The 16,110-nt window shown below is 48.7% G+C and overlaps 1 protein-coding gene across 6 annotated transcripts in view; it reads right to left on the minus strand.

Annotated features, from left to right (window-relative positions):
* ASAP1 (ArfGAP with SH3 domain, ankyrin repeat and PH domain 1) overlaps positions 1–16,110 on the minus strand; it is a 346,739-nt gene that overhangs the window by 17,631 nt on the left and 312,998 nt on the right. For 4 of the 6 annotated variants that reach the window (XM_078441686.2, XM_078441688.2, XM_078441684.2 and 1 more), the window contains one exon: positions 5,884–6,054. The exons of the other annotated variants lie outside the window; for them this stretch is intronic. In XM_078441686.2, coding sequence (XP_078297812.1) covers positions 5,884–6,054 — 171 coding nt within the window. The remainder of the gene's footprint in view (positions 1–5,883; positions 6,055–16,110) is intronic. 6 annotated transcript variants of the gene reach the window in all.

Consider the following 16,110-nt stretch of genomic DNA (forward strand, 5'->3'; position numbering starts at 1 on the left):
GCACACCCTGCAAAGAGTATCTCCAAAGTCAACTTCTGGGAATTCTTCCTTAGCCAGGCTTGACCACTCCCTCCTTCCTTTTAGCCTACAACCACTACTCACAGAGCAGTGGTTAAAGGTGCAAATTTCGGAGCCAGCCAAGCCATCACCCAGTGGGTAGGGGTTTGGACTACTCTGCTTTTTCTACTAAGCGTCAGTCCCCTCATTTATATAACGGGAACCAAACAGTATCTACCCCACTAGATGGGTAAGAGCATCACAAGAGATAAATTATGGAGCGCAGGGCACCGTGCAGGGCCACAGGGAACGCGACACAAATGGTAATGATTATTCATAGCTCTCTGATGGAATGTAACAGAACGATGAGGATTTACTCATTGGGCGAACATTGGTCGTCTTTGTGACCCCACTGGCCAGCCCAGTCTCTGGCATGGAGCAGTCACCAGGCTCTTGCTGAAGGAAGTCAGCAGGACTCACGTGCTTCTCTGCCCACAGCTGCATTCCCCCCGCACCTGGTGGGAAGGCCTCTGTGGTCTGGCAGCCAGGAATCCCATCAATCTCGTGGCCAGACAAAGGCCACGAGCCATGTCTGGGAAGAAAAGTGTGGCTTAGACATATTTCCGGAGAAAGGACAGTATTCAAGGAAGGACCAAAAACACGGAAGCAGTTTCATCCCTTTTCCTCTCTTCACGCAACTTGGAAAAGGCCTCTCGCGTACAAAAGTTGGGTGTTAAGAGAGAGCTGGAGACAGATGCTGGGCCAGCAGCTGAAGGAGTTGTGGCAGACTCGGGGCTACCTACTTTAGCTCTGAAACTTCGGGCCAAGAATTTATGGAGAGAGAGGAGGGCACTGGCCCAGGAGTGAATGACACACAGGCTCCAGGAATCTTCTCAGAAAAGTGGATAAATACATGAGCCTTGATACCACAGCCCTGAAGTTAGTGGATTTGTGATCTTCTACGAGCACTTGACCACTCTGTGCTTCAACTTCCTCACTGATAGAATGGAGACAGTGATGGTGTCTATCTTATAGGATGGCTATGATGGCTAAATAGGACGACGACTGGACCAGTGCACGGCCCCAGGGCAGGGGAAACAATTTACAGATGGTAGCCACCATTATTAACTTCTAGAGCTGCATGCACAGTGGGGTTGGGGGGTGGGGGGCAGGGAGCTGACATAAAAATATGTGGGGGAACCGAAGAAAAGGGAAATTTCTGTCCAGAGGCTCTTTTACAAACCAATACTGCTCCAATGATTAGACATTTCAAATACTGAGGCTTTCACCCAAAGTTCTGGCCTTGAAATAAGAGAAGTGAATCGATTTGTGGTATGGTTTTTCTTCTAGTATATGCTCTACAATAAAAAAAAGCTTATACAATTTTAAATCCCAGTGAACAAAGACAATGAACCTAATGGTTTCCAGAGATCACTTAGCTTGGGATTGGTAGAACCTAGATTGGAACCCAGGCTTCCAGAATGTTCTTTTAGTACGTATTATGGTTTCCTGTGATGTGTGCTATAGAGACTTCTCTGAACACCTGCCAAAGGACAGAGGTCTTGGGGCAAGTAGTTCTCAGGTATTAATTACAAGACTCTTAAGTATGAGAAGTGGGTTAAACTTATGGCCGCCATAAACTGGATAATTGGAGGTTTTTTTGTTTTTGTTTTTGTTTTTGCTCTTGCTGGTAAGAAGCTCAGTGTCAAATCTATGGTCTATTTCCAGCCATTGTATGTGAACTTCTATTACACATTTTGTGCAGAGATCAAACTCCTGGACCATGTGTTAGTTACCTTTGTTCTTCCTTTGTTCTCATTTCTTCATTAATTTTACTTAAATTGTAGTAAAATATGTGTTGGCCTGTTATAGAATAGGTTAGAAACAAATTACTTATCTCCAAAGGTGAGGTTTAATGACACCCACCTGAAAAACTGAACTCCCCATAAAACGCAAATCTGCCTATAAGCCACTTTGTTTTGTAAACAAAAGCCTGCCTTAGCAGTCTCCCGAGACAGATGGCTGAATTCATCACAAGAGCGGGACTTCAGTAATGTGATGCCTGGGCTATTTTGGGTGCTGCGGCCACTGTGGTTCTGGCAGGGAGAAGGCCTGAGTGGCCCTCCCCGCACACCAGGGCTCCATGCTACAGATGGACGAGGAGGCATACAGCCAGGCGGAGGTGGGGGACAGTCCCAGGATCACTGTGCTACCATGTGCACAGCACAACAGAGCACAACAGTCCCAGGATCACTGTGCTACCATGTGCACAGCACAACAGAGCACGGCGAGGGGAGGACTGCAGCTCCCCAGCCACACAGGCTGGTGATGGATCCTGGCTCCCCGAGTACCGGCCGTGGGAACTTGGGCAGATGATTTAATCTTTCTGTGTCTCAGTGTCCTGAAAGTCAGGGTCCCAGCATTTCCTACTTTCTGGAACTGTGGTTAAGATTAGGTAAGTACTGGGGTGCCTGGCTGGCTCAGTCGGGGAAGCGTGAGACTCTTGATCTTGGGGTTGTGAGTTCGAGCCCTACACTGGATGTAGAGATTACTTAAATAAAACTTAAGACAAAAAACATTTAGATAATTACTATTAACTAGCCCCATTTCACAGCCAGAGAAACTGAGGGATGAAGAATGAAAAAATAACTGCCGAAAGCCACAGGGCTAGAAGGTGGTAGAGACTGATTAGGATCTGGGTATGGCACAGGGTCCACACTGGAGCACTCTACTCTGAGACAGACACAGCACAGGCCCTTGCAAATTCACAATGGTCTGGGGAAGAGAGGTGCACACAGCACTGTGGCAATCCCTGTGCCCGAGGGGCCAGAATGGGGGTAAGGTGGTGGCTGGCCTGGGAAGGCCCCTCAGGCGTGTCCCTGGAGAGCAGATCTGGAAGGACGACTAAGCATCAGCACACACGAGTTGAATATTCCAGTTCAAGGCGCATTATGAGCAAAGGCTCAGATCTTAGAGAAAAGAATGTAGCCTGGGAAGCTGGCATACCTCAATAGGGCAGGCACGTTGCGTTTCAGGGGGTGGGTACACGAGGCCTGGGGGAGCCAGGAGGCTGTGACTATACTACCTCCTCATGCTGGTATCCCCCCACTGCCTACCAGACCCGGAACCTGGTCTCAGATAGTCCCCAAAGGCCCCCAGCTCGGGCAGGGGAGAGATGGGAGGGTTAGGGGAACAAGAGAGGCACTGGAAAGATGATCCATGGATGGAAGCTGGAGGCATCGTAGCAGGTCTAGGGGTCTGATACCCCGTGTGTTTTACCAATGCTCAGCCTGGGGGCACCTGGGTGCCTCAGTAGGTTAAGTGCCTGACTCTTGATTTCAGCTCAGATCATGATCTCATGGTTGTGAGATCGAGCCCCAAGTAGGGCTCTGGACTATCAGTGTGGAGCCTGCTTGGGATTCGCTCTCTCCCTCTCTCTCTCTGCCCCTCCCCACCGAGTGCTTGCTCTCTAAATAAATCAACATTAAAAAAAAAAAAAACTTGCTAAAAAAAAAAAAAAACAATAATAATGAGTCTGGATCCTGCCTCTAGCTTCTGGAACATGATGTCAGTGGGAGAGAGCTAGGGAGGGACCAAGCACTTACCATACCTGTGTCCGTAGGTGCCTTTAAGTAGATCTCATGTATGTGCACACACACCGATGTAGAAACAATGACCCTGAGAGTCCCAGAATTACTATTTGGGGTTGTTTGTGAGTGATGACCAAGGCCTGTGACGTGAAGAATTGTCCCTATGCCACAGACAGATTCTGATGTTTGCCCCTCACGGCTGGCTGTAGGTGGGAGGCTCTAGCTGGCAAGCGGCCAGCAGACCACTCAGCGCCCATCTTCGAAAGGCTCCCTTTTGGTGGCACTAATTCGCCTAAAGCGGTAACTTTGCTTCTTAATGAAAAATGCCCCTTGTCCACAAAAGCAAAGAACAAAACATACATAAGACCAGCAGCTACTAGCCTGCTGCTGAGCGATGTGAAAGTTATCTAAGAAAGTGAGGATTCCTAAGCCAAAAAACAGATTTCGTACAATTAATTATAGGCCGACTGCGCCTATGAGGTGAATAAGGCACTATAAACTTTACACAGAAATAAAAACTGATTCAACAACAGGATCAAAGTTTATGATCTGTGGTCTGAACATTTGCACGGGTGTGCCCTTCGAAGGCATGTCATCTGGGTCTGCAAAGTCCTCTTGGGTGAGATCTGGGGATGGCTGAAGGCCCTGGAAGGCGACCATGGACAGGTCGAGGGCACACTCGATATACCAGTGTGTGGCTGTGCGAATCCCCCACTGCTCCTCCCTGGCCTGTCTCACCGGGGGACCGACTCTTCAGGGCCCCCCACAAAGCTTTCCCTGCAGTTTGACACGATTTCTCAGCATGTCCACAGGATGCAGTGGACACGTGAGCCCTAAAGAGTACAGAGCACTCACTCATTTGTCTGCCTGCCTCCCTCACGAGGCCAGGGGCTCCCTGAGCAGATGGGCTGAGAGGCAACCGACGACAGGCACGTACACATGCGAGCCGAATGGCCAAAGGCACAGACATACTCGCACACACACTGTGGCACTGTGGCCAGATGACAGACGTGTGCTAACCTGCAAATGGGGAAGTATGGCTTTTTCCAGGAGCTCCCCAGGTTCAGGACACCTTAGTACAGGCTTTTGAAGAGGCCTCGTAATGCATTCAGCTGAATTACCTATCAGTTAGGCTCTCAAACCGAAGGAAAGAGAAGCTGCAGTGAAACTCAATGGCAGAAGGAGGTGACCCAGGCAAACGAGCGTGCTCCTTCGGTACAGCTGCTCTTTCTCGGCATGCCTGTCATGGGCCTGACCCCTTGGGCACTGGGGAGACTCCTGCTTCTTAATTTAAATTTAAATTAAGATTTATTTTAAATCTTTAAATTGCTGTGGGCTAGTGAAGAGTTCTGGGGAACTAAAAAGGTAGGCGGGGTGGAAATTACGTGCCTCATGGATGTAAATTTGTTGTCCCCTGTCAAAGTCACCAACGGACTCTGTGAACATTTATCTATTCTCAAGTGATTACCGAGGACCTACCGTACACAGGCTAGATTCTAGGCCATGTAAACGCTAAAGAGAAGACAGACAAAATCCCTGCTCTCATGGAGCTCACATTCTAGAGAGACCAAGGAGCCAAATGCAGAGTACTTCTCCACGGTGATCAGGTGCTCTAAAGGAAACGGGTGGGGAGGAAGCTCCTGTCGAGAGGGGAGCTGGAAACAGAAACGTTCAAGCCCAGAAGCACAAAGGGGAGCCAGACTCTCAAAGCACACGACACGGATGCAGGCAGCGGACCGGCCTCGGGAGGGAGAGCCTGGTGTGCCTGACATGCCGTGAAGACGCAGGGTGGGCCGTGCGCAGAGGGCAGGTGCTGAGAGGTGAGCCCTCTAGGTCCCGGGGCAAGGAGCTGGCGTTCACCCTGAAGCACAGCAGGAAAGCTTTGAAGGGGAGAAGTGACTAGGTCTGGTTTATATTTTGAGAAAAATTTCTGGTTTATGTTCTGGCTGCTGTGAGAGTGGATTATGCGGCTTTCCTGGGCCTCTGTTTCCTCATCCGTCAACGAGGCTGGCGATACCCGCTGCTCAGCGTTGCTACAGTGACTGCAAGAGATTCTGTGACAGGTGCACCGGAAACGCTCAGCACTTCACGTATCGCTCTGGTTTTTAAATGAGCCTAAGTGTCTTCCCAGATGCTTCTTGGCCTTAAACGCAATCACACCCGTGTGTATCCAGGCCCTCATCCGGCCTGTGTGCGGTCTGGTCCGTTTGCTGGATGTGCTAAGCGTCCACTGCCCGCCGCACCCCACGCACTGCCTGGCCCGGGCAGCACGGGCCCTGACTTCAGGATGACTTACCCCAAGGAACTGCGCCTTTGTTGGGGGGCCCGTGAGGTAGTGGGCTGGGAGGGTCGGATAGGGTTCTCTTGTGTCCGGGTGGTGGGGGAGGAGGCCTCTTCTTGGACAGGGTGGAGCTGCCACTAGAGGTCTGGGTGCTTAGAGGGAGTGTTGAAGGAGGGCCAGTTGGACCTAGAAAGGAACCGAATGGGGCAGGAAGGTTAATCCCAGGCTCACAGACAGAACAGCCAGTATGCAGTCACTTCCGACACCAAATGTGGTATATGGTGCTCAAAGCTCAAAGCTGGGTACGGCCAACCCCATCAGCTCAGTCACTCACAAACAGGGGTTTCCAAATTGCTGGTTAAAAAAAAAAATCACAAGAAAAGAAAGGGAAGCGTGTGCTTTTAAGGAAACGCCGATCCCATGGACTGCTAATGGGGTTAGGTCATTTAGGTACCGTGGGAAAAATCAAACATACATTTTTAAATGGACAACTTAGTGGGACCATCATAAAATCTACTGAGGAAGAAGGAACAAAGCACCACCAGCAGAATCAGCGGAGAAAGAACAAAGGATAGGCTAACCCTTCAGGGGGCCGCACGGCGAAACATGAAAATATTCACAGCATAGGATTTTTCTCTCTACAACTTTTTCTTTTAGTCAGAAAACTTGGCATAAAAAAAGTTCTTAATGACTTTTATCAAGAAGGAAGGATCTAATGTAGAGAATAACTTGGGAAAATGAGAAATCCAAAAACTCTTTTTTCCTCCGATTCTGAACTGTTCTAGAAATCATAAACCACGTACTATATTGAAAGCTTGAAAAAGTTATATAAATTAGACACTGGTTTCTATAGACTTAAAAAAAAGACTCAACTTTCTCCAGAGGTGAAGACAGGATGGCAGTAAAAAAATTAATATTACATACACACACACACACACACACACACACACACACACACCCACTACGGTAAATCTTGACTTTTTGGACTAATGTTTTAAGGAAAAACGAGCTGTTTTTGAGAGATGTTATGGGATTAGTATTATGGTATTTTTTGTTTCTTCGCACTGAAGTGGCTGGTGTGTGCCAGGCACTGTGTGTTGCACACTTTGACAAACATCTCTTTATGGAGAATTACCAGGTTTATGGTTTAACTGTGTTCACAGACAACTATTTCTGCAAGCATTAAAAAAGAAAAACAAAAAACAAAGAAAGGAAAGACATCAAAGAAAGCTAAGAACGACTGCCATACCAAATTTTTAACGAGGACAGTAGATACCTGGTGATCCAGAAAGGCTCCAAAAGAGCTTTTTACATTCTGTGTATTTTTTTTTTTTTTTTTTTTTTTTTTTTTTTACATTCTGTGTATTAAAAGAAAAGCTCAATTACTTCTGGCTTCCTTCTTTGGTAAAATAAGCCTCGATAGTTTCCGATGTCGATTCCTGGTCAGTACCAGCAATGACTTGCACCAGTGACTCTCAAAGACAGTCTCGCTTTGGAAGTCAGTACTGGCAATCCCAGTAAAATGGTCATCTGCTTGGGGCTCAGTCGGTCAAGCGTCTAACTCTTGGTTTTGGTTCAGGTCAGGATCTCGAGGTTCGGGAGTTTGAGCCCCGCATCGGGCTCCATGCTGACAGCATGGAGCCTGCTTGGGATTCTGTGTCTCCCTCTCTCTCTGCCCCTTCCCTGCTCGTTCTCTCTCTCGCTCTATCAAAAATAAACTTTAAAAAAATTTAAAAAAAAATCTGCTTTAGGATAAAATGGCCCACGCTATACAATTTAGCCTCTCTGTCCTGCTGATGTGACATGTGACAGAAGCCCTGCTGTTCCTCCAAATTAGCACCCGAGTATGGCACCGGTCACTGCAGTTGTGGAAACTATTTTGTCAACAAAAAGTGACTGTTACTACAGCCTTCCATTTGTGTAAAGATTTGTAACTTCTCAAAATGTGTTCGTATTTGCTCTTGCCGTTGGTTTTTCACTGTTGCCCCCACTCCACAGTCAGGAAAGCAGGAGTGTGGCGTGTGGAAGGTTCCAGCACCATGAGGTGTGAGGCCGTGGAGTGCAGGTCTCTGGGCCTGGTGCAGTGCTCGCCCGCCTCACGCCGCTGTGCCCGAAAGCCAGGACTGCGCTTCGTGCGCTGCTCACGGGAGGAAAACAACACTGGTAACAATAGCAAGGGCTCCGTATTAGGAAGTGAACTTTCCTCTTGGAAATAAAGGGAGAATAGAGAATACACAATGAGGAAATTCTCTCTAGTACTTTTCTCTTTATCGCCACCTAGGGATTTTCTGCTGCAGTGCAGCTAAAAGTCATTCCATCAACTCCGAACCCTGAGAAACAAAAATTGCCAAAGACAAGGCACTAATGGGGCTCTGTCTCTGCAAAGTTGTGGGTGTACCTGATTTCAGGAGGCATCAGACCACAGAGTCGTCCTGTAACCACAAACCAAGCAAAATCCAGCCTCCTGAGCCAGCATTTCAGAGATGAAGGGATTAGTGTTCCACACAGGATTACATACTTCTGTCTTACTTTCTTTCAACTATAATCACTTATCTTTTGTTTATTTGTCTAGTGCCTGTCTCCCCCACCAGACTGTAATTCTATCCGGCCCAGGCTTTTTTTCTGGCTTGGTGTACAGTAAGTTGAATTTAGTTAATATAGTATTGGATATGTGGACGAATGAACTGCTACTTCTATCTTTTTAAGGCTGGTGATTTAAAAAAAATTTTTTTTAATGTTTATTTTTTTGAAAGAGAGACAGAGCGTAAGCGGGGGAGGGGCAGAGAGGGAGGGAGACACAGAATCCGAAGCAGGCTGCAGGCTCTGAGGTGTCACAGCACAGAGCCCGATGCGCGGCCCGAACTCATGAACCATGAGATCATGGCCTGAGCCGAAGTCGGCCGCTAAACTGACTGAGCCACTCAGGCGCCCCGAGGCTGGTGATTCTTAAGAAAGACAGAAGGGTTTCACTTGGAGTGACCAACCGAACACTAGAAATAGGAGGAAACGGCAGGGACATGTTAAGTTTGAAAAGAAATATTCAATACAGTAATCTAATTCCATGGCCAGAAAACACACACGCAGATACACCTGTTGTTTTATAATAGAAGCTACAGAAAAGGGGGGAGGTGTCATAAAATCTGCTTGGCTGGTAGGGCACGGGTTCAAAAAAGGCTGAAGGGGCACCTGGGTGGCTCAGTTGGTTGAGCATCCGACACTTGATTTCAGCTCAGGTCACGATCTCACAGTTCTTGGGTTTGAGCCCCGTGTCAGGCTCTGCACTGACAGCACACAGGCCCCAGAAAAACAGACTTAAACTTTTTTTTTTTTTCATATTTTTAAGATTTAAAAAGCTCAGAAGACTTTTAAAATTAGCAACTAGTCTCTAAATGCTAAAGGGGATGTTTTATGCAAAATAATCTGAGTCCTGGTTTAGGAAGGAAGCAATTCTGGCAGGATAAAGAGAGCTAAAAGAAAACAAAATAGAATAAACACAGCATCGAACAAACACAAAAAAGGCTGAGAGGCAAGATTAACAGGTGTGGGGGACACTTGGAGGTGACATGGACAGCTTGTTAGGGCCTGGGGAAGGAAGGAGAAAACACCCCAGTCGTCATTTGCCACTAATATCGGCTATCATGTCAAACTATCGTTTCTTTTTGCTTAAAAATATGGCTCTAAAAAGCTTCCAAAACTGCTATAAATAACCGTGAGGTTAGTGAAGTTATCAGAAGGTCTTTCTCAGAGGAGACAACTCACTCAGCTCTTTCTGAGAGTTTGCACGGCAGGGGCCCTGCTCCACAAGCCACGAGCCCTCTGGGCCTCTCTGTTCGGACGCTGTGCTGTGCCTTCAGCTCCAGTGGCGCCTGCTGGACTCCTGGGGGCTGCGCTGTCATGAGTACCTCAATGTCATCAGTTCGGGGAGGCCCTAAATGGGGTCTGTACCTCGGACGTGTGGCCGGCACACGGCCAGAGCTCAGGAAGCTCGCACGTGAGGTCCCTATCCATCTCGAAGCTGCTATGCTCACTCTGGGCAGTTTGCAAAGCCCTTGTTCTAGGTCGAGGGTCCCACCACTCACGCTCCCAAAAGCCTGCAGCTATTTCCTGAGACCCGCCCACGAACTGGTATTTCCTCTGTTCGCCAAAGCCCCCTAACGGGAAAATAGTACATCCACGGACTACAGAGACGGTTTAAATGAAACCTCACCAGACAGGACTCTTATCTTCAACAACAAGGAAAGGAATCCACTTAGCCTCTGAAAAGCCATTCATGTACACCTAAAATCTGTTTCTTAAAAAAAACCCATTCCTAAATGCACCGTCGGCATGCTTTTCAAACCTCCTTCTACATTTCCTAAATTCTCTAGAGCTACCATTTCCTGAGTATTGTGTGTCTGACCTAACACTCAGGAGAGATTTATACACATTATCTGGAACTCGCCTTATAAAGTGGCAGAGACCAGGGGCACCTGGGTCGCTCAGTCGGTTAAGCGTCTGACTTCGGCTCAGGTCATGATCTCACGGTTCAGGCTCTCTGCTGTCAGCATGGAGCCTGGAGTCTGCTTCGGCTTGGGTCTCCTACTCTCTGCCCCTCCTCTGCTCTCTCTCAAAAATAAACATTAAAAAAAAAAAAAAAAAAAAAAGTGGCAGAGACCCAAGGCTCAGAGAGTTTAGGAAAGTGGCCAGGCACAGCACACGAATCTGGCTGTGTGTGATTGGAGGCCGGGCGCTCATCCTTGATGGTACCCTGCTCTCCTCCTGTGAACGACCCCACGTCCTCCCTGGCCAGAACCTTGGGCCGACTGTGTTCCCTCCTCACCTCTGCACCCCATCTGTGAAGGGTGTGCTCAAATGGAACCTCATCCAGAGCCTTCTCTAACCCCTCCCCTTTGCCCTGGGGCAACTGCTTCTACCTGTGACCTTCCACAAAGCTAAATGGCACTTAACATCTACGCTTCATTACAGCTCGATTTTCTCTTCTTTCTCAGGCTGGAAGGTCCCTCGGGGCAAGATTCATGCTGTCTTCATGTCTCTCAGTGCCTGGCCCATTCTGAACAGTCAATACAACTGTATGAAAATAATTCATGGCACAAGTTAGGAGGATGCTTTTTCATTGTCCTACGTGGACATTTGGTTTTTAGTAAAACAAGACATGTAGAGGTCTGCCATGCCGGAAGGCCAAATGCAAGCACGGCCTTGAAATTTCAAGTAAGAAAACAAGACCCAGAAGACAGCTTTAAAAATTGTCTTGACAATTTCTGAGAACGCTGTCTACAGAAGTATAAGGTACATGTTCTAAACATGCCATGCCAGACACAGTAAGTGCTAACAGCAGAAATTCTATCTACACAACTCTGGACAAGACAAATGCTTTTCACGGTATAGAGCTGAAAAGTTAACAGTTGTTACTTTCAAAAGTAGACAGGGGTGCCTGGCTGGCTCAGTTGGCGGAGCATGTGACTCTTAATCTTGGGGCTGTGAGTTCGAGTTCCACGTTGGGTATCACTACTTAAAAATGAATAAAATCTTAAAAAAAAAAAAGATGGAGACACATGTATTTATATCAAGAAGGACCCTGTGTGCGTAAGGAGGGCACTATTATCCTCACACTCAAATGAGGAAACAGAGGCACGGCAAGGTGCAGGGGAGTATGCGGGGAGGCCGCGCAGTCAGCGACAGGGCTGGGCGGGACCCCGGCACAGCAGTACAAGTCAGCCATGATACTGCGCTACATACAACACGGCATTAGCTATTCTCCATCCTTCAATCTCCTTCCAGAACACCAATAAAAACAGGATAGTACCTGGATTCAAGGGCCTGAGGGTGGTTCTTTAACAATTACTCGTACATCTCCTTACGTAAGAAGCACAACAACAAAGATTCCCTCTGCTTCCCTTTTCACACCTGGCGGTCAGGTGACTTTAGTCAGTGAGCCTGTGCCAGTGGCCACTGCTGAGGGCAAAAAATCCCGGACACGCTCGTGGCCTGCAACGTGGCCAGTGGCAGGGGATAGACAGATGTGCCACGCTTTCAACAGGATCAGGGGAGACTGATAAAACAGGCCAAAAAATTAAAAAAATCCAACATGGATGAAGCATGACAGCCCGTGGAAAGGTTCAATATGGAGCCACTCAAATGGTTATCTTCCCATGAGATTAAAAAAAAAACCAAAAACCACCGAGGAAACTGTAAAGTCATCAATATATGAATAATGCTGCTACTAGGAAAATAATTCCTAGGCAAGCTGGAGTCACCGTGTAATGTGCTTTGATGACAACAGGCCACCTTCACGTCCTGAGGACACCTCCTCTCTGCCCTGATTATTGCTCCAGACCTCAAATGAAAAGTCGCAGGAATGTGGTCTAAGACACTCACACACCATGTTGGGGCCTAATGCCCCATGTGTTCTGTAGACCTTCAGCAAGTCAACCACACACGCCCGAGATATCTGATGTCATGTTAGACAGAGGCCTGTCCCCTCCTGACACTGGCCACACATTTCTGGGACAGCTTTTCACTGATCCTGCTGTTTATTCGCTCAAAAGTACTGACTCAGCACACCTGCTCTGTGCCAGGGGCAAGGACAGCTCACTCGCAGCCCCTGTGTTGCAGCACAGCGACTGAAGACTTCCCTGGCCCTCCTCCTCCGACGCGGCACAGGCCACATCTCGCGGCCTTCTCTCCCTTCTTCGCTGTATTCCCAGGGCCCAGAACACGTGTTGAACCGAACGCATGCAGGACGATCAAAAGCATCCCGGTCCGACGGGCACCTGCTATGCGCTCGTCATTATGAACGTTATTTCGTGTCTCCAAGCAGTGAGCCAACGAGGCAGGCACCCAATTCTGTTTCTCACGTGAAGAATCTGGAGCCCAGCAAGATCAGCTAAATATTAAAAAGAGCCCAGGGCTGGGAGAGGATTACATGTTCGAGGAAGGGGCCCTGTCTCTTGGGTGAGCCAAGGGAAAGAGGCTTCTTGGACGAGGAGGAAGTGAGGTTTGCCCGCCAGGGGCTCACGGCTGCCCAGGCCCCCGCAGTGCGGCTCTACAGGCTGATGTGCCTTAGACAGTGCGTGACTCTCGAGCTCTGCTCTGGGATTCACGAGGGTGCTGAGTGTCCTCACCTGAGCTGACGGCAGAGGGGGCACCTGGCCCACCACTCTGACGTGAGCACCCAGGAGCGAGTGCCCACCGGGACCCTCGGCCTGCCAGCCCCATGCTCCGTGTTGTGCTGGCCGCCTGCTGGGTCCGTGCGTCAGTGCAATGGCACGAAGTCGTACAGGTGTTCACCCGACATTCACAGGGGCTACGGAATGCCGGGTTCTAGGGTCCCGACTCTGCGAGCAGACGGGAGAAAGCCGTGATTAACATTAGTGGTGCGTGTTTCTCAAACTTTGGAAAGTTAGTTCTTTTAAGTAATTCAAACAAGCCTCCTGAGGTCAGATGTAGCATTCACTGATCATCTACTTGACAAAGCCTCTCCTTGAGCACAAGGCACCTGCACTGTACCAGGTTCGCGTCAGAGCACCTGCTCACTTATGCGACTTGGGTGACGTCACCCTGGCTTCCTTCTCCCCAGAGGAGCCTTTTTGGAGCCGAGGAGCTGGGGTGGCTGTGGTGTGAGCAGCAGTGTCCTCGCGGGGCACTCACTCTGTGCCAGACGCTCGGCTAGATGCTTCCCATACCTCTCATTAACCTGCATAACGCCTCGCGTCAGCTCCGGTTTGTGTCCCTGTTACGTAAAAGATGTGGAACTGTACGATGCAAGAAAACCGCGGTTCTACAGCTTAAAACCACTTAGAAACAGAGTTAAATCCAACCAACCAACCAACCAACCAAGCACAAGCACGGCACCATGCTGCTCACCACGTCCTCTGTGCCCGAGAGAGGTCTGTGGTCACGGCCGGATAGTCCCAGGGGCGCCTCTCATGGGACTTCACAGCTTTGTCTTTTACCAAATGCTTTCCCTACACACTGTCTCACTGGATTCTCAGGGCAAGTCCGCGAGAAACGCAAGGCAGTGACTGACGGCCTGCCTCAGTGTGGAAAAGAAGACACTAGAAGGTCTGGTTTGGTGAGGCTTAAGGCCCATTTTTTACTTTCTATCCTCTAACAGCCACTGTGTGGATCTCAGATCAGCTCCTCACCCTTCCCAGGGCTCAGTTTTCTCAGCTGTACGATGGGCTGCGGACTGCGATCACCTTTCAGCTCCCTCCGGCTCTCAGAAATCCAGGTTCTAGGACATTAATTTTAGCTGAAAGATGAAAGACCTAACTTTGGCAAGCTGGAAGAATTTCCAGTCTTAATAGACCTAACCGTAAAGTGGGGGGCAGGTGTGGATCACGAGGTAGTGCCTTCTGCATAAATCAATTTTTGCAGCTTTGACTTAAACTTGCTGGGCTTCACAGGTCTGAAGAGGTTAGGCAGCAAAATGTGTCTGTCTAAAGCTTAAGAGTGGCGACTTTGGGGTTCTGAACTGCTGAGCCTTCCCACTCCAACTGCAGCCCTGCTCGAGCACAAGGAGACTTTGCTGGACGGCAACTGAGGTCACACTGCCTCGCGTTCTGATGAGGCAGCTGCAGATTCTGGAAAATATTCCTGTGCGGACTCAGAATAACTCTCTCTCCTCTTCCCCTCTGTACTCCTCTTATTAGCGGGGACTGGATCATGAGTGTCCACTAGGCCTCACCGGAAGCCTCCATCCACCAGAGCCCTAAATTCACGGTGTGGAAACGGCGGCTGCCACAAGCAGAGACATTGACATCACTTCCGTGGAAAATGAGCAACCAAACGACAGATTCAAGACATCCTTGTTTTCATGCAAATGGTTCTACCAATTCAACAGAATGAACTGAAAAAAAAAAAAAAATGTAAGGGCCATAAAACAGAGGAGAATTCTCTCTGCACAGAGCGTCAGCTGACCCTCAACAATGTCTTCTAAGATCTCCATTCTAAACATGGTCACTTTTCCAAATGTGGGGGCCCATGAGCCAGGCTGGCTGCAGGGCACAGCTCCCCTGCGTAAAGTCCAGGGGAGCCCCTGCTGCCTGGCTCTCTCTGCATCTGACGTCCCACTATGAGCAGCCTGGAGGAACACTCAGGTTCCAGCAGAGAGGGATTTCTGCTCTCAGTGTTGGGAGTTCTGGGGCGGGGCCGTGAGGGAAGTGTAGCCGGTCCGGAGCTGACCATGGTGGCTACGGCCAAGTCTCCGAGCCCTTGTTTTACCAGCTGGATCACTTAACACATTTGGTCTTTGTCTTCCGGGCCTTTGGTAAAGAGCTAGATAGAATTTATTCCAGGCAGGAGACAGATGCTTGGCGTCAAGTCAGATAGTGTTATTTTGTGGGTTTCTGTGTCCCCTTGAGATTCGATTACAGGAAGGGGTGAAGGGAGGTGAGGTGGTCTCTTGGCCCCCAGGACTCTGGTGTCCTCTCCTTTAGACTTTTTTCAAGATTCTCCATTACTTGGAGGTTCCCTCAACAGGTGCGGGCCCGTCCTATCTATCTAGATAGGTCAACACTACCTCATGGGTAACCACAATCAGGGATATGAACACGTTCGGAGTAATTTCTCTGACTATTTTAGAATGGTCTGGAGGTTTTTCGTGGTCTTCTTTGGGTACAGAAATCTTAGGAGATTGCTACTCTGATGGGGAAATCTCATTACCCAGAGGTGGGCAGCAGCATAGTACTCTCACAGCGCAGAACAGATCCGCACTTGAGATGTCAGTGTGTCAATACGGATTCCGATGCCTTACGTATATGCCTTCTGGTACAACGTATGGAATGGCAAAAGAGACACTGACGGGTTAAACCACCGGCTCATGCATGCTGTTACTCTTACGTTATGATCACTAGTTATCGTTGATGAGTCCTGTTCATGCCAAAACCTTATTTTAACTTTTCTCCCTTATTTTATGATCTATGAGGCCATTTGGGGTCTAAGAACACAGCTCCCATTTATAACACTATTTCAATGGAGAATGAGCTCTGAAAAAATGCTGTTCTGAATAAAGCTCACATTTCTCAGAAAATAGCCCCAGTGTGATTCAAAGAGGCATGGCATTGTGTACAGAGAGGCCCTTTGGAACCTGTGTTAGCATGAGCTGAGCACACTGGGAGAATCCTGCCCTTGGATTTACTGGCTGAGACCAAACCCAAAGCTATACTCTAGCGCTCAATTTGTCCCCGGCTGGGGTGACCCTTTAATGTTGCCATTTCTGTGTCTCAGTGTGTCCTTGCACAG

Source organism: Panthera onca, chromosome F2 (assembly GCF_046562875.1).
Source record: "Panthera onca isolate mPanOnc1 chromosome F2, mPanOnc1 haplotype 2, whole genome shotgun sequence".
NCBI lineage: Eukaryota > Metazoa > Chordata > Mammalia > Carnivora > Felidae > Panthera > Panthera onca.